Genomic DNA, 17,781 nt, shown 5'->3' with positions numbered 1-17,781 from the left:
GTGTATTCAGCTTTCCTGTAAGATAATGTGTATGTTCTGCTCCTCACAGCTCACTGACCACCGGGAGATGATGGAGACCGCCGACTTGCCGTCCCTCTACCACTGCCCTCTGTATGAGGACGCCATGCTGCTAGTAGAGGAGGGGAGGATATACTGCAGAGCGCTCCGGTGAGCAGCGGTGCAGACCTTCTGCCGTTCTGTGCAGGTAGCATGTCGCGCTCCTCACACATTGATCGGTTGTGTTTAATCCCATTGATGTTGATTCTTTAGGACCGACTTGCTGGAGTGCGGAGGCGACAGCGATTTTCTCGCAAAGCTTCACTGCATTCGCCAGGCTTTTCAGGTAAACTTGTATTCAGGTGATGTAGACTTCATGCACGTCTGATGATCCTTCTATTGTTTCTTCATATTCACCTACAGCTTGAAGATTTACAGCAACGGAGGAGTAAACTGACCTTGTAGGAAACAGTGACCTGCCTATATATTTACAGTACAGACCAAAAGTTTGGACACACCTTGTTATCTTTAGAACAACTGTTAAGAGGAGACTTTGTGCAGCAGCCTTCATAGTAAAATAGCTGCTAGGAAACCACTGCTAAGGACAGGCAACAAGCAGAAGAGACTTGTTTGGGCTAAAGAACACAAGGAATGGACATTAGACCAGTGGAAATCCGTGCTTTGGTCTTATGAGTCCAAATTTGGGATCTTTGGATCCAACCACCGTGTCTTTGTAGAAAAGGTGAATGGATGGACTCTACATGGCTGGTTCCCACCGTGAAGCATGGAGGAGGAGGTGTGATGGTGTGGGGGGGCTTTGCTGGTGACACTGTTGGGGATTTATTCAAAATTGAAGGCATACAGAACCAGCATGGCTACCACAGCATCTTGCAGCGGCATGCTATTCCATCCGCTTTGCGTTTAGTTGGACCATCATTTATTTTTCAACAGGACAATGACCCCAAACACACCTCCAGGCTGTGTAAGGTCTATTTGACCAAGAAGGAGAGTGATGGGGTGCTACACCAGATGACCTGGCCTCCACAGTCACCAGACCTGAACCCAATCCAGATGGTTTGGGGTGAGCTGGACCGCAGAGTGAAGGCAAAAGGGCCAACAAGTGCTAAGCATCTCTGGGAACTCCTTCAAGACTGTTGGAAAACCATTTCCGGTGACTACCTCTTGAAGCTCATCAAGAGAACGCCTAGAGTGTGCAAAGCAGTAATCAAAGCAAAAGGTGGCTACTCTGAAGAACCTAGAATATAAGACATATTATCAGTTGTTTCACACTTTATTAAGTATTTCATTCCACATGTGTTAATTCATAGTTTTGATGCCTTCAATGTGAATCTACAATTTTCAGAGTCCTGATAATAAAGAAAACTCTTTGAATGAGAAGGTGTGTCCAAACTTTGGATCTGTACTGTATTTCAGCACAGAGTATTTCAGGAGAGGAGTGCTTTCATTCTGTAGGAACCCAGATGTGTATTTGCAGGAGTGCGATGTATTTAAATAGAGAAAAGGGCTGGTCCTATAGGAATCAGTTCTGTGTCTTTGGATTTGAAGCAGCACAGAGTATTTCAGGAGGACAGTGATGGCTTTTCCATAGAGGAGTCTGCTGATTTTGTTTGAAACAATGTTTAGTCCTTTGATTCATAGCAGCACAGAGTATTTCAGGAGGAGTGTGCCAGACCCCTTATGTCCTCCAGTATGCTGCAGCCAAAGTCCTTTCTGGCCCTGACGACTGGGCAGATGGCATAGCCTGTGAAAGATAGTAGTGTGCGGCTTATGCCAGTGTGCGGCTAGTACAGCCCCTATGGCCATCACTGCCAGGCAGAGGTTCATGTGAGTACAGGACGCATTGATTTATCGCACACTTCCCTGTTTGCTATTTTGATTAGTGATGATATTAGGACAGGCGCCCCGGACACGTCTGATTTATGGCAACGGTTCCCGAGGTCACTATGGATCTCTGCCAGTCTGATTCTCACACTCTCAAATTCCATTTTGCAGATGATACTTTCGAAAGTCGAAAACAGAGAATTTCTAATGAACGTCGGAAGAAAAATCTTATCATCTTTGATCGTCAAGGCCAAAAAGGTATTTCATTATGCAAAAAAATGGAAGGGCGAGCTCGGTGCGTTCACTGTATGTTACTGAGTGTGAGGCGAGGGCAGACAACACTAGCTGAATATAAATGTAGAAACTATAAAAACTATATAAAGAAGGCCACGCTATGTTTTGTTAGGAGTTTTTTTTTTTAATTTATTTAAAAAGGTCTGAAAACTTCTGTTCATTGTTTTTTAATGTATTCTTTGGCATTCAGAGTGGAAAATTCCTAATAATGGCGTGGTGTAAAGTAATAAATTCATACCACCTGCAGCCACCACTAGAAGGAGCTCAGGCGTTTTGCTAATGACATCACTGTGATTTGAGGATGACATCACTGCGGTTTGCGGGTGACATCACTGCGGTTTGCGGGTGACATCACTGCGGTTTGCGGGTGACATCGCTGCGGTCTGCGGGTGACATTGCTGCGGTTTGCGGGTCACATTGCTGCGGTTGTGGGTGACATTGCTGCGGTTTGCGGGTGACATCACTGCAGTTTGCGGGTGACATCGCTGTGCTTTGCAGGTGACATCGCTGTGGTTTGCGGGTGACTTCCCTCTGATATGCGGGTGACATCACTGTGGTTTGTGGGAGACATCACTGCGATTTATGCATTATCTCACTGTATTTCACAACAAATTAACTGATGCAGTTTTCATTAACCTGCGTTTTGCGGATCTGTAGAATCCGAGGAAATTTGAAGCTGCTTATGACGAGATGATGGGCTTTCTGAGCAACCCAGACTCCTCGACCACCATGGAAAACGAGCTGTTTGGACGAGGGGTGAGTCCTGGGGGCATAAATAAAAAATCATATTACTCAGTGATAGGAGTCGTATGGGCCGAAATATGACAATAATCGTGGCCTTAGATGTAAAGGATAGGTTATAACAGCCCTAATCCTAGCCATATGAGCCCAGGTCACGACATCCTGATGTATCTGGGTTTGTGCTTTTTTTTGGAGAACAAACTTGGTACCATTTTGGGATTTTCAATCTATTTATTCCTTATTTTGTGGGGAGGTGACGTGCTCAATTTTGCCATTTTTTTTTTTTAAAAATTGGCATTAAATGTAAGGGATGAATAATTGTATATTTTTTGTTAGTAACGCTGCAATACCAGATAGTGTAATTTTTATAGTTTACAATTTCTTTATTTTTTAATGTTATTTCTATTTTTTTTATTACACCCTTCTTGATCACCTATATAATACGGCATTGTTGCCGTGTATTGTATAAATATTGGTCTGGGCTTTATAAGAGTGGTAACATGGCATACAGACCCTAACTTGCACAATCTAAGCCACCTCAAATCAAAATATTTTAACCTCTTAGATACCACTGTTAATTGTGATAGAAGCATTTAGAAGATTAAGAACAGGGATGGTCACTTTAGACACCCATCAGCCTCCCCCATGATGCGATCGAAGGGCACCGATGGGTTGTCATGACTCTCAGGTGTCGGCGGTGTGAATGCAACTTCTGAATCTGCTTTATTGTATACACCGCTAAGGGGGTAAGGAACATCTGATAATAAGGACTGCAGCAAGTGCTGGACTATCAGATATGCCAGATTATCAGACGTCTGTATAATTGGATTTCTAGATTATCAGGCTGGAAACGCAGGAGCAGGATGGGGGGGATTGTCCTGTACGTTCACCAGGTTCACATTATTTCCTACGTCCATTTCTCTTCCTCCAGGTGAAGAACATTAATTTTTATGACATTTTTTTGGATTTCATTGTGATGGACTCTTTAGAAGATATGGAGAATCCGCCATTGTCGATTCAGAACGTTGTGAAGAATCGCTGGCTGAACTCCTCCTTTAGAGAAACGGTGAGTGTCTATATATAGGACGCCATTAACGGTATCCGCAGATAATGACTGATAGGAAACTTGTCAGCCCAAGTGGCGGTAGATGGAGAGTGGACATGTCTGGGCTATGGTTCTGTCAGTCTTGGCGGGCAGCTGTCAGCACAAAGTGTGATCCAGTGCAGAGCGGACCGTATACACTGGCTGATGGCTGCCCAAGCCTCTCAGGACAGATTTATGTGAGTGAGGCCCAGTGATCAAGGAGATTTTCCACAGCTATTTCCTTGTGGCCCATAGCAACCAATCACAGCTCAGCTTACATTTCCTAGGACCAGTTAATGAAATCAAAGCTGATCTCTGATTGGTTGCTATGGGTGATGAGGCCTAGTTCACTCTTGTGATAAATGGAGCCTGTTAATCTAGTAATGTCCAGAATGCTTCATTATAAGTGGAAACGCTTTATTTATCTCAAACCAGAAAAACCTTTACTTTTTTTTAAGATCTGGGACAGTTTTTTCCTCCTCTTCTTCCAAGAGCCATAACTTTTTATTTTTCCATTCACATAGGCCTTTCTTTTTTTTAACTGGATCAGTTGTAATTTGGGATTTTCCCATTCATTTTCCATATAGTGTACTAAAAACATTGGAATGGTGTGAAAGTGACAATTCCGCCATTGATTTTTGGGTTTTGTTTGTACAGCTGACTAATCAAGACTTACATAAAAGACGGCATGCGGCTCTTAAGGCCACGTCTCACTAAGCAACATTGCTAGCGACATCGCTGCTGAGTCACGTTTTTTGTGACGCAACAGCGATCTTGCTAGCGATGTTGCTGTGTGTGACATCCAGCAACGACCTGGCCCCTGCTGTGAGGTCGCCGGTTGTTGCTGAATGTCCTGGACCATTTTTTGGTTATTGCTCTCCCGCTGTGAAGCACACATCGCTGTGTGTGACAGCGAGAGAGCAACGACCTCAATGTGCAGGGAGCAGGGAGCCGGCTTCTGCGGACACTGGTAACCAAGGTACACATCGGGTAACCAAGCAAAGGCTTTGCTTGGTTACCCGATATTTATCTTGGTTACCAGCGTCCGCAGCGTCTAGAAGCCGGCTCCCTGCTCCCTGCACACGTAGCCAAGGTACACATCGGGTAACTAAGCAAAGGCTTTGCTTTGTTACCCGATATTTACCTTGGTTACCAGCATCCGCAGCTTCTAGAAGCCGGCTCCCTACTCCCTGCACATGTAGCCAAGGTACACATCGGGTAACTATAAGCAAAGCGCTTTGCTTAGTAACCCGATGTGTACCATGGTTACGAAGCTCAGCGTCGTTACACGGGTCGTTGGTGGCTGATCTCTGATCGCTGTGGAGATCTGCCTGTTTGACAGCTCACCAGCGACCATGTAGAGACGCTCCAGCGATCCATGCCAGGTCAGATCGCTGGTCGGATCGCTGGAGCGTCGCTAAGTGTGATGGTACCTATAATGAATTTGGTGCATTTTTCACATTCCATGTGCCAGTGAAAGAAATTAACTTTGGATGTGCACTGTAGGTCATTTCTGCAATAATTGATGGCATTTGTGGAATAAATGCTGAATTTGTCAGGTCGGACTGGGCCTCGCTCTCCCTTTAGGCTCCACTCACGTTTTAAAAAGATGTCCGAGATGTAGTAAGAAAAGCAAAAAGTCGCAAAAGGTTTGCCTTAGTACAAATTGCATAAAAAGTTTGCAATAATTTATGTCAACGTCACCGATAGGTTGATGTTTTGCTTTGTTTTTTTCAATTAAATTCCTTCATCATTTGCATAGGGGTTTTTTTCACATTTTTTAAACCTCCTTTTTGTCTATTTTTCATGGGAGGATATTGTACCAAAATCATCAAAATGGGCGCACAATGTTTGATGAATTGGTGCAAATACAAGAAGATTATTTTTTTTTGCCTTATTTGATTTTTTCACATTTTTAGGGTAACGTAACCTTCTCCTTTCAGTAAGGTTTGTAAAGCTACACGCTAATCTTCAAGAGCGCAAAAAATAAATAAAATTAACCAACATTTTTGCTTCACTGGGACACTGGAGTGTGATTGCTCCAAAACTTTTTACAACGAAAAATCGCAAATTATGAAACCAAAGTAGAATTAATTTAAACAAAAAAACACTCTAAATGTGATGGCTGTATTCCGCCTTGGAATTTTCTTGCACCTTAAATGGTTTTAATAGTGATATATATTTGCGCCTTATAATTAAATATTATAAGGCGCATATATATATCACTATTAAAACCATTTAAGGCGTAAGAAAATTCCAAGGCGGAATACAGCCATCATCAGAGTAAAAGGAGGGACGCTAACATGTCAGACATATTGTGATTTGTGTCAAATCTGTTTCTCTACTCGTTTCCATGTGTTCCACCTTGATTTTGCCACCTTCAGTCTGAATTTACAATGTGCACATTACAGTAAGAACAAGGAAAACCACTACAGGAATAAGAGTGTCCAGACTTTTGATGGCTACAGCACTGGCGGACACAGACAGTGCTGTAGCCATCAAAAGTTTGGACACCCTGTGCAGGAACATTATTTGTGCTCTTTTCAGTCTAATAACCCATCGAAATTCACAATTCCAGCTATTTTGGAAGTAGAAATGGCCCCCCCAACCTCTTGGGCCCCTGTGCAGCTGCACAGGTTACACCAATGTTATGTTCGTCCCTGCGCTACAACCCAAAGGATGATTCTGTTTTAGCATCTGTGAGTAGGAATGAGTGGACCCGTGGAAATTTGGGTTCGCCGGGTTCGGCCTGACTTTCGTTAAAGTTCAGTTCAGGACCCAAACTTTATCCCGGACCCCAAACATTATTTAAGTCAACGGGGACCCAAACTTTGGTGCTGTAAAATGGACGAAGTAAGATCTAGGGTGCTGCAAAAGGAAGGAAAATGCGGGTAAGAGCTGGACAATTGCCCTACAAATGTGGATAGGAAATAAATAAAAAAAAAAAAAAATTACACGGGGTTCTGAAACTTATTTTTGATAAGCAGCCAAGGTAAAGCAGACAATTACTCGCTGCAACTCTCAGCTATCAGGTTTACCTTGGCTGATTATCAAAAATAGAGGAGATCCCACTCCATTTTTTTACATTATTTATTTAAATAATTTGAAAAAAACAATGTAGGGTCCCCCTGTTTTTGATAACCAGTCAAGGTAATGCAGACAGCTTGGGACTGGTATTGTCAGGCTGCTGGGAAGGTACATTTTTATTGGCCCTTCCAAACCTAAAAATAGCAGCCTGCAGCTGTCCCAGATGTGGCGCATCCATTAGATGCGCCAATTCTGGCACTTTGCTTAGCTCTTCCGGATTGCCCTTGTGCGGAGGCAATCGAGGTAATACTTTTGGGGTTGATGTTAGCTGTGAATTGATAGCTGGCATCAAGCCCAGATGTTACTAAAGGAGAGGCGTCTATCATACACCCCCATTACTAACTAATAAATAATTTAAAAAAAATGGTGTGGGGTCCCCTTTATTTTTGATAACCAGCTAAGGTAAAGCAGATAGCTCTGCTTTACCTGCACTGACTGTCTGAATTGTGAACAGCGTCAATAATGTTGACAGGCCGATGTCCATTTCCTTACACTATATGGTCTGACTGCAGTGCATTCAGGGAGCACAAAATGCAGAACACATGTGCTCCCTCTCCTGAACTATGCAATGTAATCCGCAGTGGTCCCTGCGGTCTGATCTGTGTACAGCACAAGGAAGGAATTACGAGTTCCCCATGTTGTATGGTAATCAGGGAATCATTACTATTGTAGTCTCTGGTCCTACAGGACGAGGAAAGAAACCAGCCTAGTGCTGAACGGTACCGTATCTGCCGTATCGTTACGTTAGTGCTCGAGTCCATATTTGGGCAAATTACTGACTAAACTATTTAATATTTGGCATCAGAAACTTTTAAGAAAAAATAAAGTATCGTATGGCTTCTCTGCATTCCTCTATTTTTTGTTGGAATGATCCTCTCGGTTTTAATGCTCTCAGTTTGGCAGAGGACGCAGTATAACTGCAGCAGAATGCAAAACATACGAGCAGAGAGAGAAAAGCGCCATAGACACATCTGCCCGAGAGCCAGGCTGGTGTCTTCAACTATCAGGAGCCGCTGCTCCCATCCCTTCCAAGGCTGCGTCTGACTCCACAGGACTGTAAAGCTCAAGCAAAACTTCTATTAAGAAATTGCATTCTGTGCAATTGCTTATTATGTTATTATTGGCGTTTCTCGCAGTCATGAGGAACATTGTTTTCAGCAGCCTATTTTTTTATACAGTGTGTATATATATATATATATATATATATATATATATATATATATATACAGTACAGACCAAACGTTTGGACACACTTTCTCATTCAAAGAGTTTTCTTTATTTTCATGACTATGAAAATTGTAGATTCCCATTGAAGGCATCAAAACTATGAATTAACACATGTGGAATGAAATACTTAAAAAAGTGTGGAACAACTGAAAATATGTCTTATATTCTAGGTTCTTCAAAGTAGCCACCTTTTGCTTTGATTACTACTTTGCACACTCTTGGCATTCTCTTGATGAGCTTCAAGAAGTAGTCACCGGAAATGGTTTTCCAACAGTCTTGAAGGAGTTCCCAGAGATGCTTAGCACTTGTTGGCCCTTTTGCCTTCACTCTGCGGTCCAGCTCACCCCAAACCATCTCGATTGGGTTCAGGTCTGGTGACTGTGGAGGCCAGGTCATCTGGCGTAGCACCCCATCACTCTCCTTCTTAGTCAAATAGCCCTTACACAGCCTGGAGGTGTGTTTGGGGTCAATGTCCTGTTGAAAAATAAATAAAATAAATGATAGTCCAACTAAACGCAAACTGGATGGAATAGCACGCCGCTGCAAGAAGCTGTGGTAGCCATGCTGGATCAGAATGCCTTCAATTTTGAATAAATCCCCAATAGTGTCACCAGCAAAGCCCCCCCACAACATCACATCTCCTCCACCATGCTTCACGGTGGGAACCAGCCATGTAGAGTCCATCCGTTCACCTTTTCTACAAAGACACGGTGGTTGGATCCAAAGAGCTCAAATTTGGACTCATCAGACCAAAGCACAGATTTCCACTGGTCTAATGTCCATTCCTTGTGTTCTTTAGCCCAAACAAGTCTCTTCTGCTTGTTGCCTGTCCTTAGCAGCGGTTTCCTAGCAGCTATTTTACCATGAAGGCCTGCTGCACAAAATCTCCTCTTAACAGTTGTTCTAGAAATGAGAAGGTGTGTCCAAACTTTTGGTCTGTACTGTATATACTATATATATATTGGGACAGTCATATGAGCTGCTCTGCATTGTAACAAGTCTTGTGAAATAGGAAAGAATCTGAATCCTTATCATGGGAATTGTCTCTTGCGCCAATCACCAGCGAGTAAGCATATTGATGACATACCTGCCAGGATGTGTGAACATTACCGGCGGATCACACACACGTGTTTGGCGGTTTTATACAGACACGTAATTTGATGCGGCAGTCAGCGGACAACTTCCTTTTAATGCTCGAAATACAAATGTACATTTTAAGCTATAATCAGAATTGGATTAGAAAAGACTATATAGGGGAAGGAGGTTTGCTTTTGCTTCCTACTGGATCCACATAAGAACTTTGGAATATAATCTACTTATCCATCGAAATAAAGAAGTTTTGTTCATTTAAGGAATTTTCTAACTTTGTGTAAAAATGACTGCCAATATTCTAAAAAATGAAAAAAAAACAATTAAATTATCACTACTCTCCCAGATTCAGCGCTGACCCTTCTGCAGCGCTTGTGGTCCTTTTTTTTTTATTTTGTATGTGGGCTGCAGAGGACCGCTGCAGTCAATCAGTGGCTTCTAGTGTTGGTTCTCATTGCTTTGTAAGACACAGTTCCTCTTCCATGTCAGTAATGTCTAGCTGCTGGATGGAGCCCTGACATCTGCTTGCTACATGGTGGTCCTTCTGATCAGCCAGACGGGCGCGACTTCACATGTGCCACACAGCTACAATGATGTTGTGCCAGGATGACTAATGAAAAATAAGACCCACAGATGCTGTCAGGTAAGAGGCTGTTATCAGGGCTCCCATCAAGCTACCACAGATGAGACCACTGGACTGGGTGCTGTGAATCAATTTGTGCCAACTTTAGAGGCCAGAGCACTACTGGTATCATGGCTGAGCGGTGATGTAGGATGGCAGGTGGCCGCTGTCTGGTTGCACTGGTCAAGTGCTGAGTCTAATCTGTGAGCGTTGCCGGAAGGTCCGGGCTGGACCGCTGGCGGAGAAACTAAGTGAGGAGTGATGGTTTTTATTATTTCACAAAATTAACAACCATTTGTACAAAATTCTCACAAGTGGGATAACCTCGAATGATATCAGTGCATTGAACGTCTGTATATCTAAGGTAGATCTGAGAAGACTGGCAGCGCCGTACCCCAGCGGTACATGACAGACCCGATTCACCAGTATAGGATCCATAATGGAGCCCCCAGAAGGTGTTGACCTAGAACAAGTTGCTTCTTGGGTGTTTTCTGCTATTCTCTGTAATTTGTATTGATTAACCCTTCTGTATATTTAGGTTTCTTGTTTTTTCAGTTGTTTTTGTCTTTTGTTGCCCCCAGGCGGTCGCCTCCAGCTGCTGGTCCGTGCTCAAGGAAAAGAGGCAACAGATGAAGGTTTGCAGCCGCTGCCTGTGGGACAGAAGCTCCTCTTCTAGCTGTGGTTATTGGATGAATCATTTGGGGGGGGGGTCCCAAACACTCAATTTTTTATGATCATCACATCTGCAGGGGGTCTTTTGTTGTAGACGGACACCCCCTCTAGCAGTGAATGACATCTTGTTAGTGCTTTACTAGTAAAGCTGCCTATATTAATGAGGGCAGGGGAGCACTTGTGATGTGAGCGCCCATCATTGCTCCGTATACAGTGGCCGCCGTCCTCACCCCCGGGTGTCAGCTGTCACCTGTCATCCATCTGTTGTGTCTCCATCAGCCACAGACTGTTATTTAAAGGGACAGTAAACCTAACGTTTGTCCTCTTCCCATTTGCTGTGGAGTCAGAAGTGTTTTCCGGTATCGTACAGATAAGTCTTCATTGTTGTAGGACTTTCTAATAAGTTCTGTGTTTGGAAACATCACTACTTTAAACATTTCTGCTTGCTGTCAGTGAATGAGTGTTATTTTGTTCTTATCCAGAGGATAAACCCGTCTTTGGCAATATTCACACACTGCATTTTATTTATTGGTTTTATGCAAATCCATATTAATAAAAACTGCTTTTTACAGTACTAGAAAACCCTAGGAGATTCCAGAAATCTCATGCACACACTTGCTTTTTTAATTCTGACTGAAATGGCAAAATACAGCATTTTTGCAAGAAGCATCAGGTCAATTCTTTAAGCGTTTTTGATGCTTTTTTCACAATTGAAAGCAATGAGTGTGAAAAAAAAATGCAGCTGTGTTTTTGCTGTTTTTTTTTGGGGGGGGTGAATGAAATTAACTTTACTTGAACGTGCACTGTAGACAAATGACTCGAAAATGCAGCAAAGAACTCAGCAAAAATGCAACAAAATCATCACTCTGTAAAGGGGTTTTCTGCTGAACGCCGTTCCCATTGCTTACATCCATGGCGGACCCCGTGATAAGTCAGGAATGTCCGTAGATTGGGGTCTGACCGCTCCAGCTCTATGTATTTTTGTTGTACATTATGTGTCTATCCCCGTCTCTGTCCCTGTCTCTTTCTATCTGTCTCCCCACTGACATCTTATTACCTCACACATTAGCTTCTTATACTATGAATGTCCTTTGTCCTATAGCAACCAATCACAGCTGCTATTAATAACCTTTAGCTCCACTGACTTTAATGGAGGCAGGTTTTTTGGGGAGTAACTTTAAAGAGCAGGGTTAAATTTTCCCATTAAAACATAGTCTATAACGTTCCCTGAGTCACATGGGGTGTCTGTGAAAAATGTTGTGATTGTAAAAGCGACGTTGTGGATTCCTTTAGCGGACACACACACACACACACACACACACACACACACACAGCTTTATATAATAGATTATTGCTTTTTTTCAGGTACCAGATGGCTTTTTTGCACATTTCTACGCCGTTTGTGAGCAGATAAGTCCAGTTTTGGCCTGGGGGTTCCTGGCCCCCAAAAACGCCCTACACGAGCTGTGCTGCAGTTATAAGGTCGGTGTGCAGGCTTCCTTTAGTGCCGCGATTCTTCTCTTTATGATTAATCATGTTATCCCTCAGAACAAGATGTGACCAATTTCTTCTTATTTGTAGGATCAGGTCCTTTACTTCCTTAAGGACATCTTTGACTTGGAGAAGGTCCGCTATTCCAGCGTGGAGAGTCTGTCGGACGACATTTTGCAGAGCATCCGCCAGCGCACAGAGTCTCTCGGGGTGTACGTGGGGGCAGACTCTGCGAGGGGCCTGTCCTGTAGATATAAGCCTGTTAAGACTGATCGCCTACATCTCATCTAATGCGACTGTGATCTGCACACCCGCCGGCGGCCATTGTGAGAACTGGACTAAGAACAGAGACTTTAATATCCATGAAAAATATTAAATCTGCGTTAATTAAAGGGGTTTTCTAGTGAAAACAAAGCACTTTAGGAAATATTTGTTAAACTGTAAAATGGAGCCGCAGGTCGAGAAAAGCCAAGCGCAGCCCCATGAAGAATAAATGGAGCATTAGCTACTGTAATGGGGATAAAAGTCCGTGTTTTGCCGATCGGACCCCTCTGACCAACAAGTTATCTATTTTGTGGTTAAGTGATATGTTGATCTCACCAGTCAACCCCTTTAATAAATTCTCAGAATTGTTGCCATCTGCCCGGATGAGTGGTGCCCATTACCGAGGCCCCTTTTCCTGTTGGCGTCACGGACGTTGTCAGAGATATAGAACTGGCTCCATTACCGACACTTATACAATGACTACAAATATGGGGTACAGGACACTCATTTTAAGGGACCAATCCCTGCCAGAAATGGTGGGACACCCCGATAATGCCACTCTACCTAAGAGGCCATTTCCTTTGCTCACTGCCAGAATAATTCTGAAATTGTGTGCCTGCCTATTGCACAATTTTCTTCTATTTTGTTCCTATAGTTGAAGACTGTTTGGACGGTTTATCCTATGGGGCTTAGTTTTCACCCTCGGTCTCCCTGGGGAGCAGCTCCATTACCATTTAGGCTACTTTCATACATCAGTTTTTTGCCATCAGGCACAATCCGGCGAAAAAACTGATGCGACGGATCCGGCGAAAAAACTGATCCGTCGCATCTGTTTTTTCCATGCGTTCCTTACATTTTTTGACGGATCCGTTGTGATACTGAGCATGGTCAGTTCAAAAACCGGATCCTTTGGTGGATTCTGTCATATGCTGGATGACGACTGATCCAGTGCCCATAGGCTTCCATTATACAACATGTTGGATGGCGCCGGATCCGGCGTGGTCCGTTTTTTTGCCGGAGACAAAAAACGTTCCTTGCTGCGTCCTTTCCCGGAGCCGAATTAAGAAATTTTACCGGATCCGGCGGACGCCGCATGCAACGCAAGGCCATCCGGCACAATCCGGCGCTAATTCAAGCCTATGGGGAATAAAACGGATCCGACGCCGGATCCGTTTTATCATCAATTCGCCGGATTGTGCCTGACGGCGAAAAACTGATGTGTGAAAGCAGCCTTACCTTCAGCCGCCTCTTACGCATTGTTTTTGCACAATTACCAGATTGGTCTCTTTGATCACAATCTTGATGCCTCGTAGAGGACCAGCATAATTTTGGCCACTTTTTTGGAAACATACAACCTCTTTTACTACACCAGGGCATCTTCTAGATGTCTGGGATTTCCATGATCTGGGAATTTCGAGGCCTCTTTTGATTTTTTTTCTATTTAAGTTTAAAGGAAATTTTCGAATTCTCCATGTTTTTTACCTCTTCCTTCTGCTTCACCTCGCACAGAACCGGCCGCCCGTCTGTGGGATTCATATTCTGGGAGTTTTCCAAAATTCTACCTATAAATCCTGCTTTCTTATAAAACTCAGCCCATTGCCCCCCAAAAATGCCGCCTCCTCTGCGTGAGAGGAACAGATGTGTTTTAGGCTTCGTTCTCACTTCTCCCGGGATACATAGTGGCCTTGAATGAGGGGGGATGATAATGCACCGCGTGACTCCGGTGGAGCTCAGGGAGGCGTCGCTGACAATAAGGACAAGAGTTGCTGTTTACCTCAAAGTTGAGCTGTCTACAGACTCCGGCCGTGCCCGAACTAGAAGTCCCAGCATGCTTTGTGCTTCCAGGGCATGGTGGGAGTTGACGTTCAGTAAGGCCGGTGAACTGCGGGTTGGCTTGTCCTGGTTTACATGTTGTATATATACGGTGTAAATATGTGTGTATGTGGTTGATGCAGTGTCACAGATTATCGCACTTTATGGCACACGACGCTCTGGTTATTTTCGGGGGGAGGCGTTTATTATTGCATTTCTGTTCCTTTTTCCGTCTGGTTAGATGTTGCTGCACGATGTTGGCGATCTCCATCCACCACTCGGGAGGTCTCGTGTAACCGTCTATAGATTGTTCTGTGCATAATAATAACACTAATACCCCTCTGCACCGATTATATCCTCTCTGACACAACTTTCTGTAAGTGTGGGACCCCTGATCAGTTCACTGTTAATAAGGCTGATGTCAAGCGTCAGTCTCATTATGTAAATAAGAAAACCCCTATGTCCGAAAACGCTGACATCATGGCTGATCGTAGATATCAGTGATCGCAATAACCACTCATAGGATATAGTGGGGAATATGGTCAGGGGTTGTAATTATGCTGTATGGCTGGAGCAGCCAAATGTGAAAATTTAATTTAATTAGAACCTGTCAATTGCCACAAATGTGTAATTATTTGCCTGGATTGAATGCCACCATTCTCCTGAATCCGGCAATGTTTTTCTTTTCTTTCTGCTCCTCTCCATTCTTGAGATAGAGCCTCCTCTTCCTTGTATAGAAACCTGCTTTCTTTAGCCAACTGGGCGTGATCTGTGAGCTGAGAACCACGCCCACTTGATAACAAGACTAGATTTATATACAGAGAAGAGGAGGCCATATCCCAGGAACAGAAAGGAGCAGGAACAAAAGAAAAACATCGCCGGATTCAGAAGAACAGAGGCATTTACACCGGATGCAAATATTCCATGTTTATGGCAAGTGACAAGTTTCCTTTAAGGAGACTGTTATCTGTGTCTTTTTATATTATACATGGAGGACTGTTATTTTTGCATGTGGATTATTACATGTGCACTGGATTTCCACAGCCAGGTAGATACATCCATGTCCATGCAGAACTATCAGCTGATGGACTCTATACGCATGGTACAGGATGGTGCCATATATCTGCGCACACTCCCTGTAACATTTTGATTGGTTGTTGTGGCAGATTCCTGCTGTTTTTCTTTTCTTGGCTGGATTGTATGCACGAGTCCTGGCGTCTCTGAATGACATCACATATCACATCATAGATCACATTTATCTCTATAAAGACGGTTCATTAAAGTGAAGCTCCATCTTCAATGAATATTGGCCCTGCAGTCACTAAATCTAAATATATATATATATATAGATACATAGGTATATATATATATATATATATATATATATATATATTTACATATATACCGTATATATATATATATGTATATATATACACACACACATAAATAAATATATATATATATATAGATATATTATATAAATAAAAAGCGTTTTACCTGGAAACCATCAGCAGACTACTTTAGATAGAAGTTTTGTTTTCTTTTTTCAAAAATTCTTGATTTTTTTTTTCATAACGTTTTCAATCAATATTGTGTTTATGTAAGTTGTTTGATTGCAAAATGATACGCTGATATGAATAAGACACCATATCATACCATGAGGACATCCTGGCCTCGTGTATATAATCAGGGCTTTCATTAATATTGAGTATTTAAGTGTTAAAAGTTGGCATTAATTAGAATGCACCTGTCAGTAAATAACCTGCATTCTGATGGTTTCCATTTAGCAGCAGAATTTTGCAAAGATAAAACGTTTAATAAAAACCGGACTACAGACCCCATGTTAATTGGAGCAGGAGCGTCACTGTATCGATGTCTCATTTTGATATTTTTACTCTTTTTACCCAGATTCACCGTTTTTCCGCTGAATGTTTATATGAAATAATACTCCCATCTATTTTCACGTGCGTCTTGCAGAAGGTTTGTACCGATGTAAAGCTCGGATGAAGAGAAACGCTGTTCAGATCTATATTCGTATGTTTTGGTAATTGAATAAAATCGCGTTGTAGAAAGACGCCTCTGAGTGATTATGTGCTGGTGGAGAGCAGCTGTCACACACACACACAAATATATATATATATATATGGTATATATCACATTATTAGCATTCACATAATACATCTCAAACCTTGGTGCAGGGAAAAGCCAAGGAAAATCCTGCAGTAAGGAGCGATTCTGTGTGTTTTCTTCTGGAATTCACAGTCCCCTGATCTGAACATCATTGAAAATCTGTGGCTAGACCTCTGAAGAGCAGTAAATGCAAGCCAGGAATCTCACAGAACTGAAAAATGTCTCCAATGAAGAGCAGAGCATGCAAGACGAACCAGGAATCTCACAGAACTGGAAGACGTCTCCAAGGAAGAGTAGAGCATGCAAGACGAGCCAGGAATCTCACAGAACTGGAAGACGTCTCTAAGAAAGAGCAGTGATGTCAGACGTACCGGGGAATCTTACAAAACTAGAAGACGTCTCCAAGGAAGAGCAGTGCATGCAAGATGAGCCAGGAACCTCACAGAACTGGAAGACATCTCCAAGGAAGAATGGAGGAAAATCCCACAAACAAGAACTGAAAGACTTTTTCCTGCTACAAAAAGCATTTACAAGCTGTGATACTTGCCAAAGGGGAACTACTAGGTACTAACCATGCAGGGTGCCCAAACTTGAGCATGCCACTATATAGGGGCTCTATATGGTGGCATACAGAATGTGTAGGGTTCCGCATGCTGCCATACAATCTCCATGCCTGCAGTCTTATCATCTAGGTGACTCCTTATGTGCATGACAAATTCAGAACAACCGCGTTTTTTGCAGGAGGCTGGATTTGTTTACAGATTTTCTAGCGGTGTAATAAAGTAACAGCAAGTAATAAATGCATCAGGTGAAATTGCATCAAAATCCGCAGCATAAAATGCACACGATACATGCAGAATTTGCCACCAATGCAGCAGATTCACTGAAAAAATTGCGCTATGTAGATTTATTGTTTGTGCACACTTGCAGAGTAAGGACTGCAGACATAATCTGCCAGCGCTGCGGATGTGAGTTTTCCTGCATGACAATTGAAAGGGTAAAACGTGTGACTCGAATGCATCAATATACAGTGTGTATGTATGTATATATATATATATATATATATATATATAAATAAATAAAATCAGTGCCTTGCGAAAGTATTCGGCCCCTTTGAATTTTTCAACCTTTTCAACAAAGATAAAAATGTTAATTTTATGGTGAAGAATCAACAACAAGTGGACACAATTGTGAAGTTGAACGAAATTTATTGCTTATTTTAAACTTTTATAAAAAATATAATCTGAAAATTGGGGCATGTAATATTATTCGTCCCCTTTCAGTTAATACTTTGTAGTGCCACCTTTTGCTGCGATTACAGCTGCAGTCGCTTGGGGAATGTCTCTATCAGTTTTGCACATCAAGAGGCTGAAATTCTTGCCCATTCTTCCTTTGTAAACAGCTGGAGCTGAGAGGTTGGATGGAGAGC

The 17,781-nt window shown here is 42.7% G+C and overlaps 1 protein-coding gene across 3 annotated transcripts in view; it reads left to right on the top strand.

Moving 5' to 3' along the window:
* MIGA1 (mitoguardin 1) overlaps positions 1–16,282 on the top strand; it is a 56,826-nt gene extending 40,544 nt beyond the window's left edge. For 2 of the 3 annotated variants that reach the window (XM_075320273.1, XM_075320274.1), the window contains exons 9-16: positions 50–168; positions 271–343; positions 2,011–2,097; positions 2,791–2,889; positions 3,806–3,940; positions 10,565–10,618; positions 12,021–12,137; positions 12,237–15,055. In XM_075320273.1, coding sequence (XP_075176388.1) covers positions 50–168; positions 271–343; positions 2,011–2,097; positions 2,791–2,889; positions 3,806–3,940; positions 10,565–10,618; positions 12,021–12,137; positions 12,237–12,437 — 885 coding nt within the window. In that variant the 3' untranslated portion in view covers positions 12,438–15,055. Of the gene's footprint in view, positions 1–49; positions 169–270; positions 344–2,010; positions 2,098–2,790; positions 2,890–3,805; positions 3,941–10,564; positions 10,619–12,020; positions 12,138–12,236; positions 15,056–16,130 lie in introns of those variants that run through there. The other variant, XM_075320275.1, reaches the window with a different exon arrangement.
* Positions 16,283–17,781: the final 1,499 nt, after the last annotated feature.

The sequence above is a fragment of the Anomaloglossus baeobatrachus genome, chromosome 8 (genome assembly GCF_048569485.1).
Source record: "Anomaloglossus baeobatrachus isolate aAnoBae1 chromosome 8, aAnoBae1.hap1, whole genome shotgun sequence".
Taxonomy (NCBI): domain Eukaryota; kingdom Metazoa; phylum Chordata; class Amphibia; order Anura; family Aromobatidae; genus Anomaloglossus; species Anomaloglossus baeobatrachus.
Note: the sequence above shows the minus strand (reverse complement) of the source record. Positions and strands in the feature narration are given on the sequence as shown.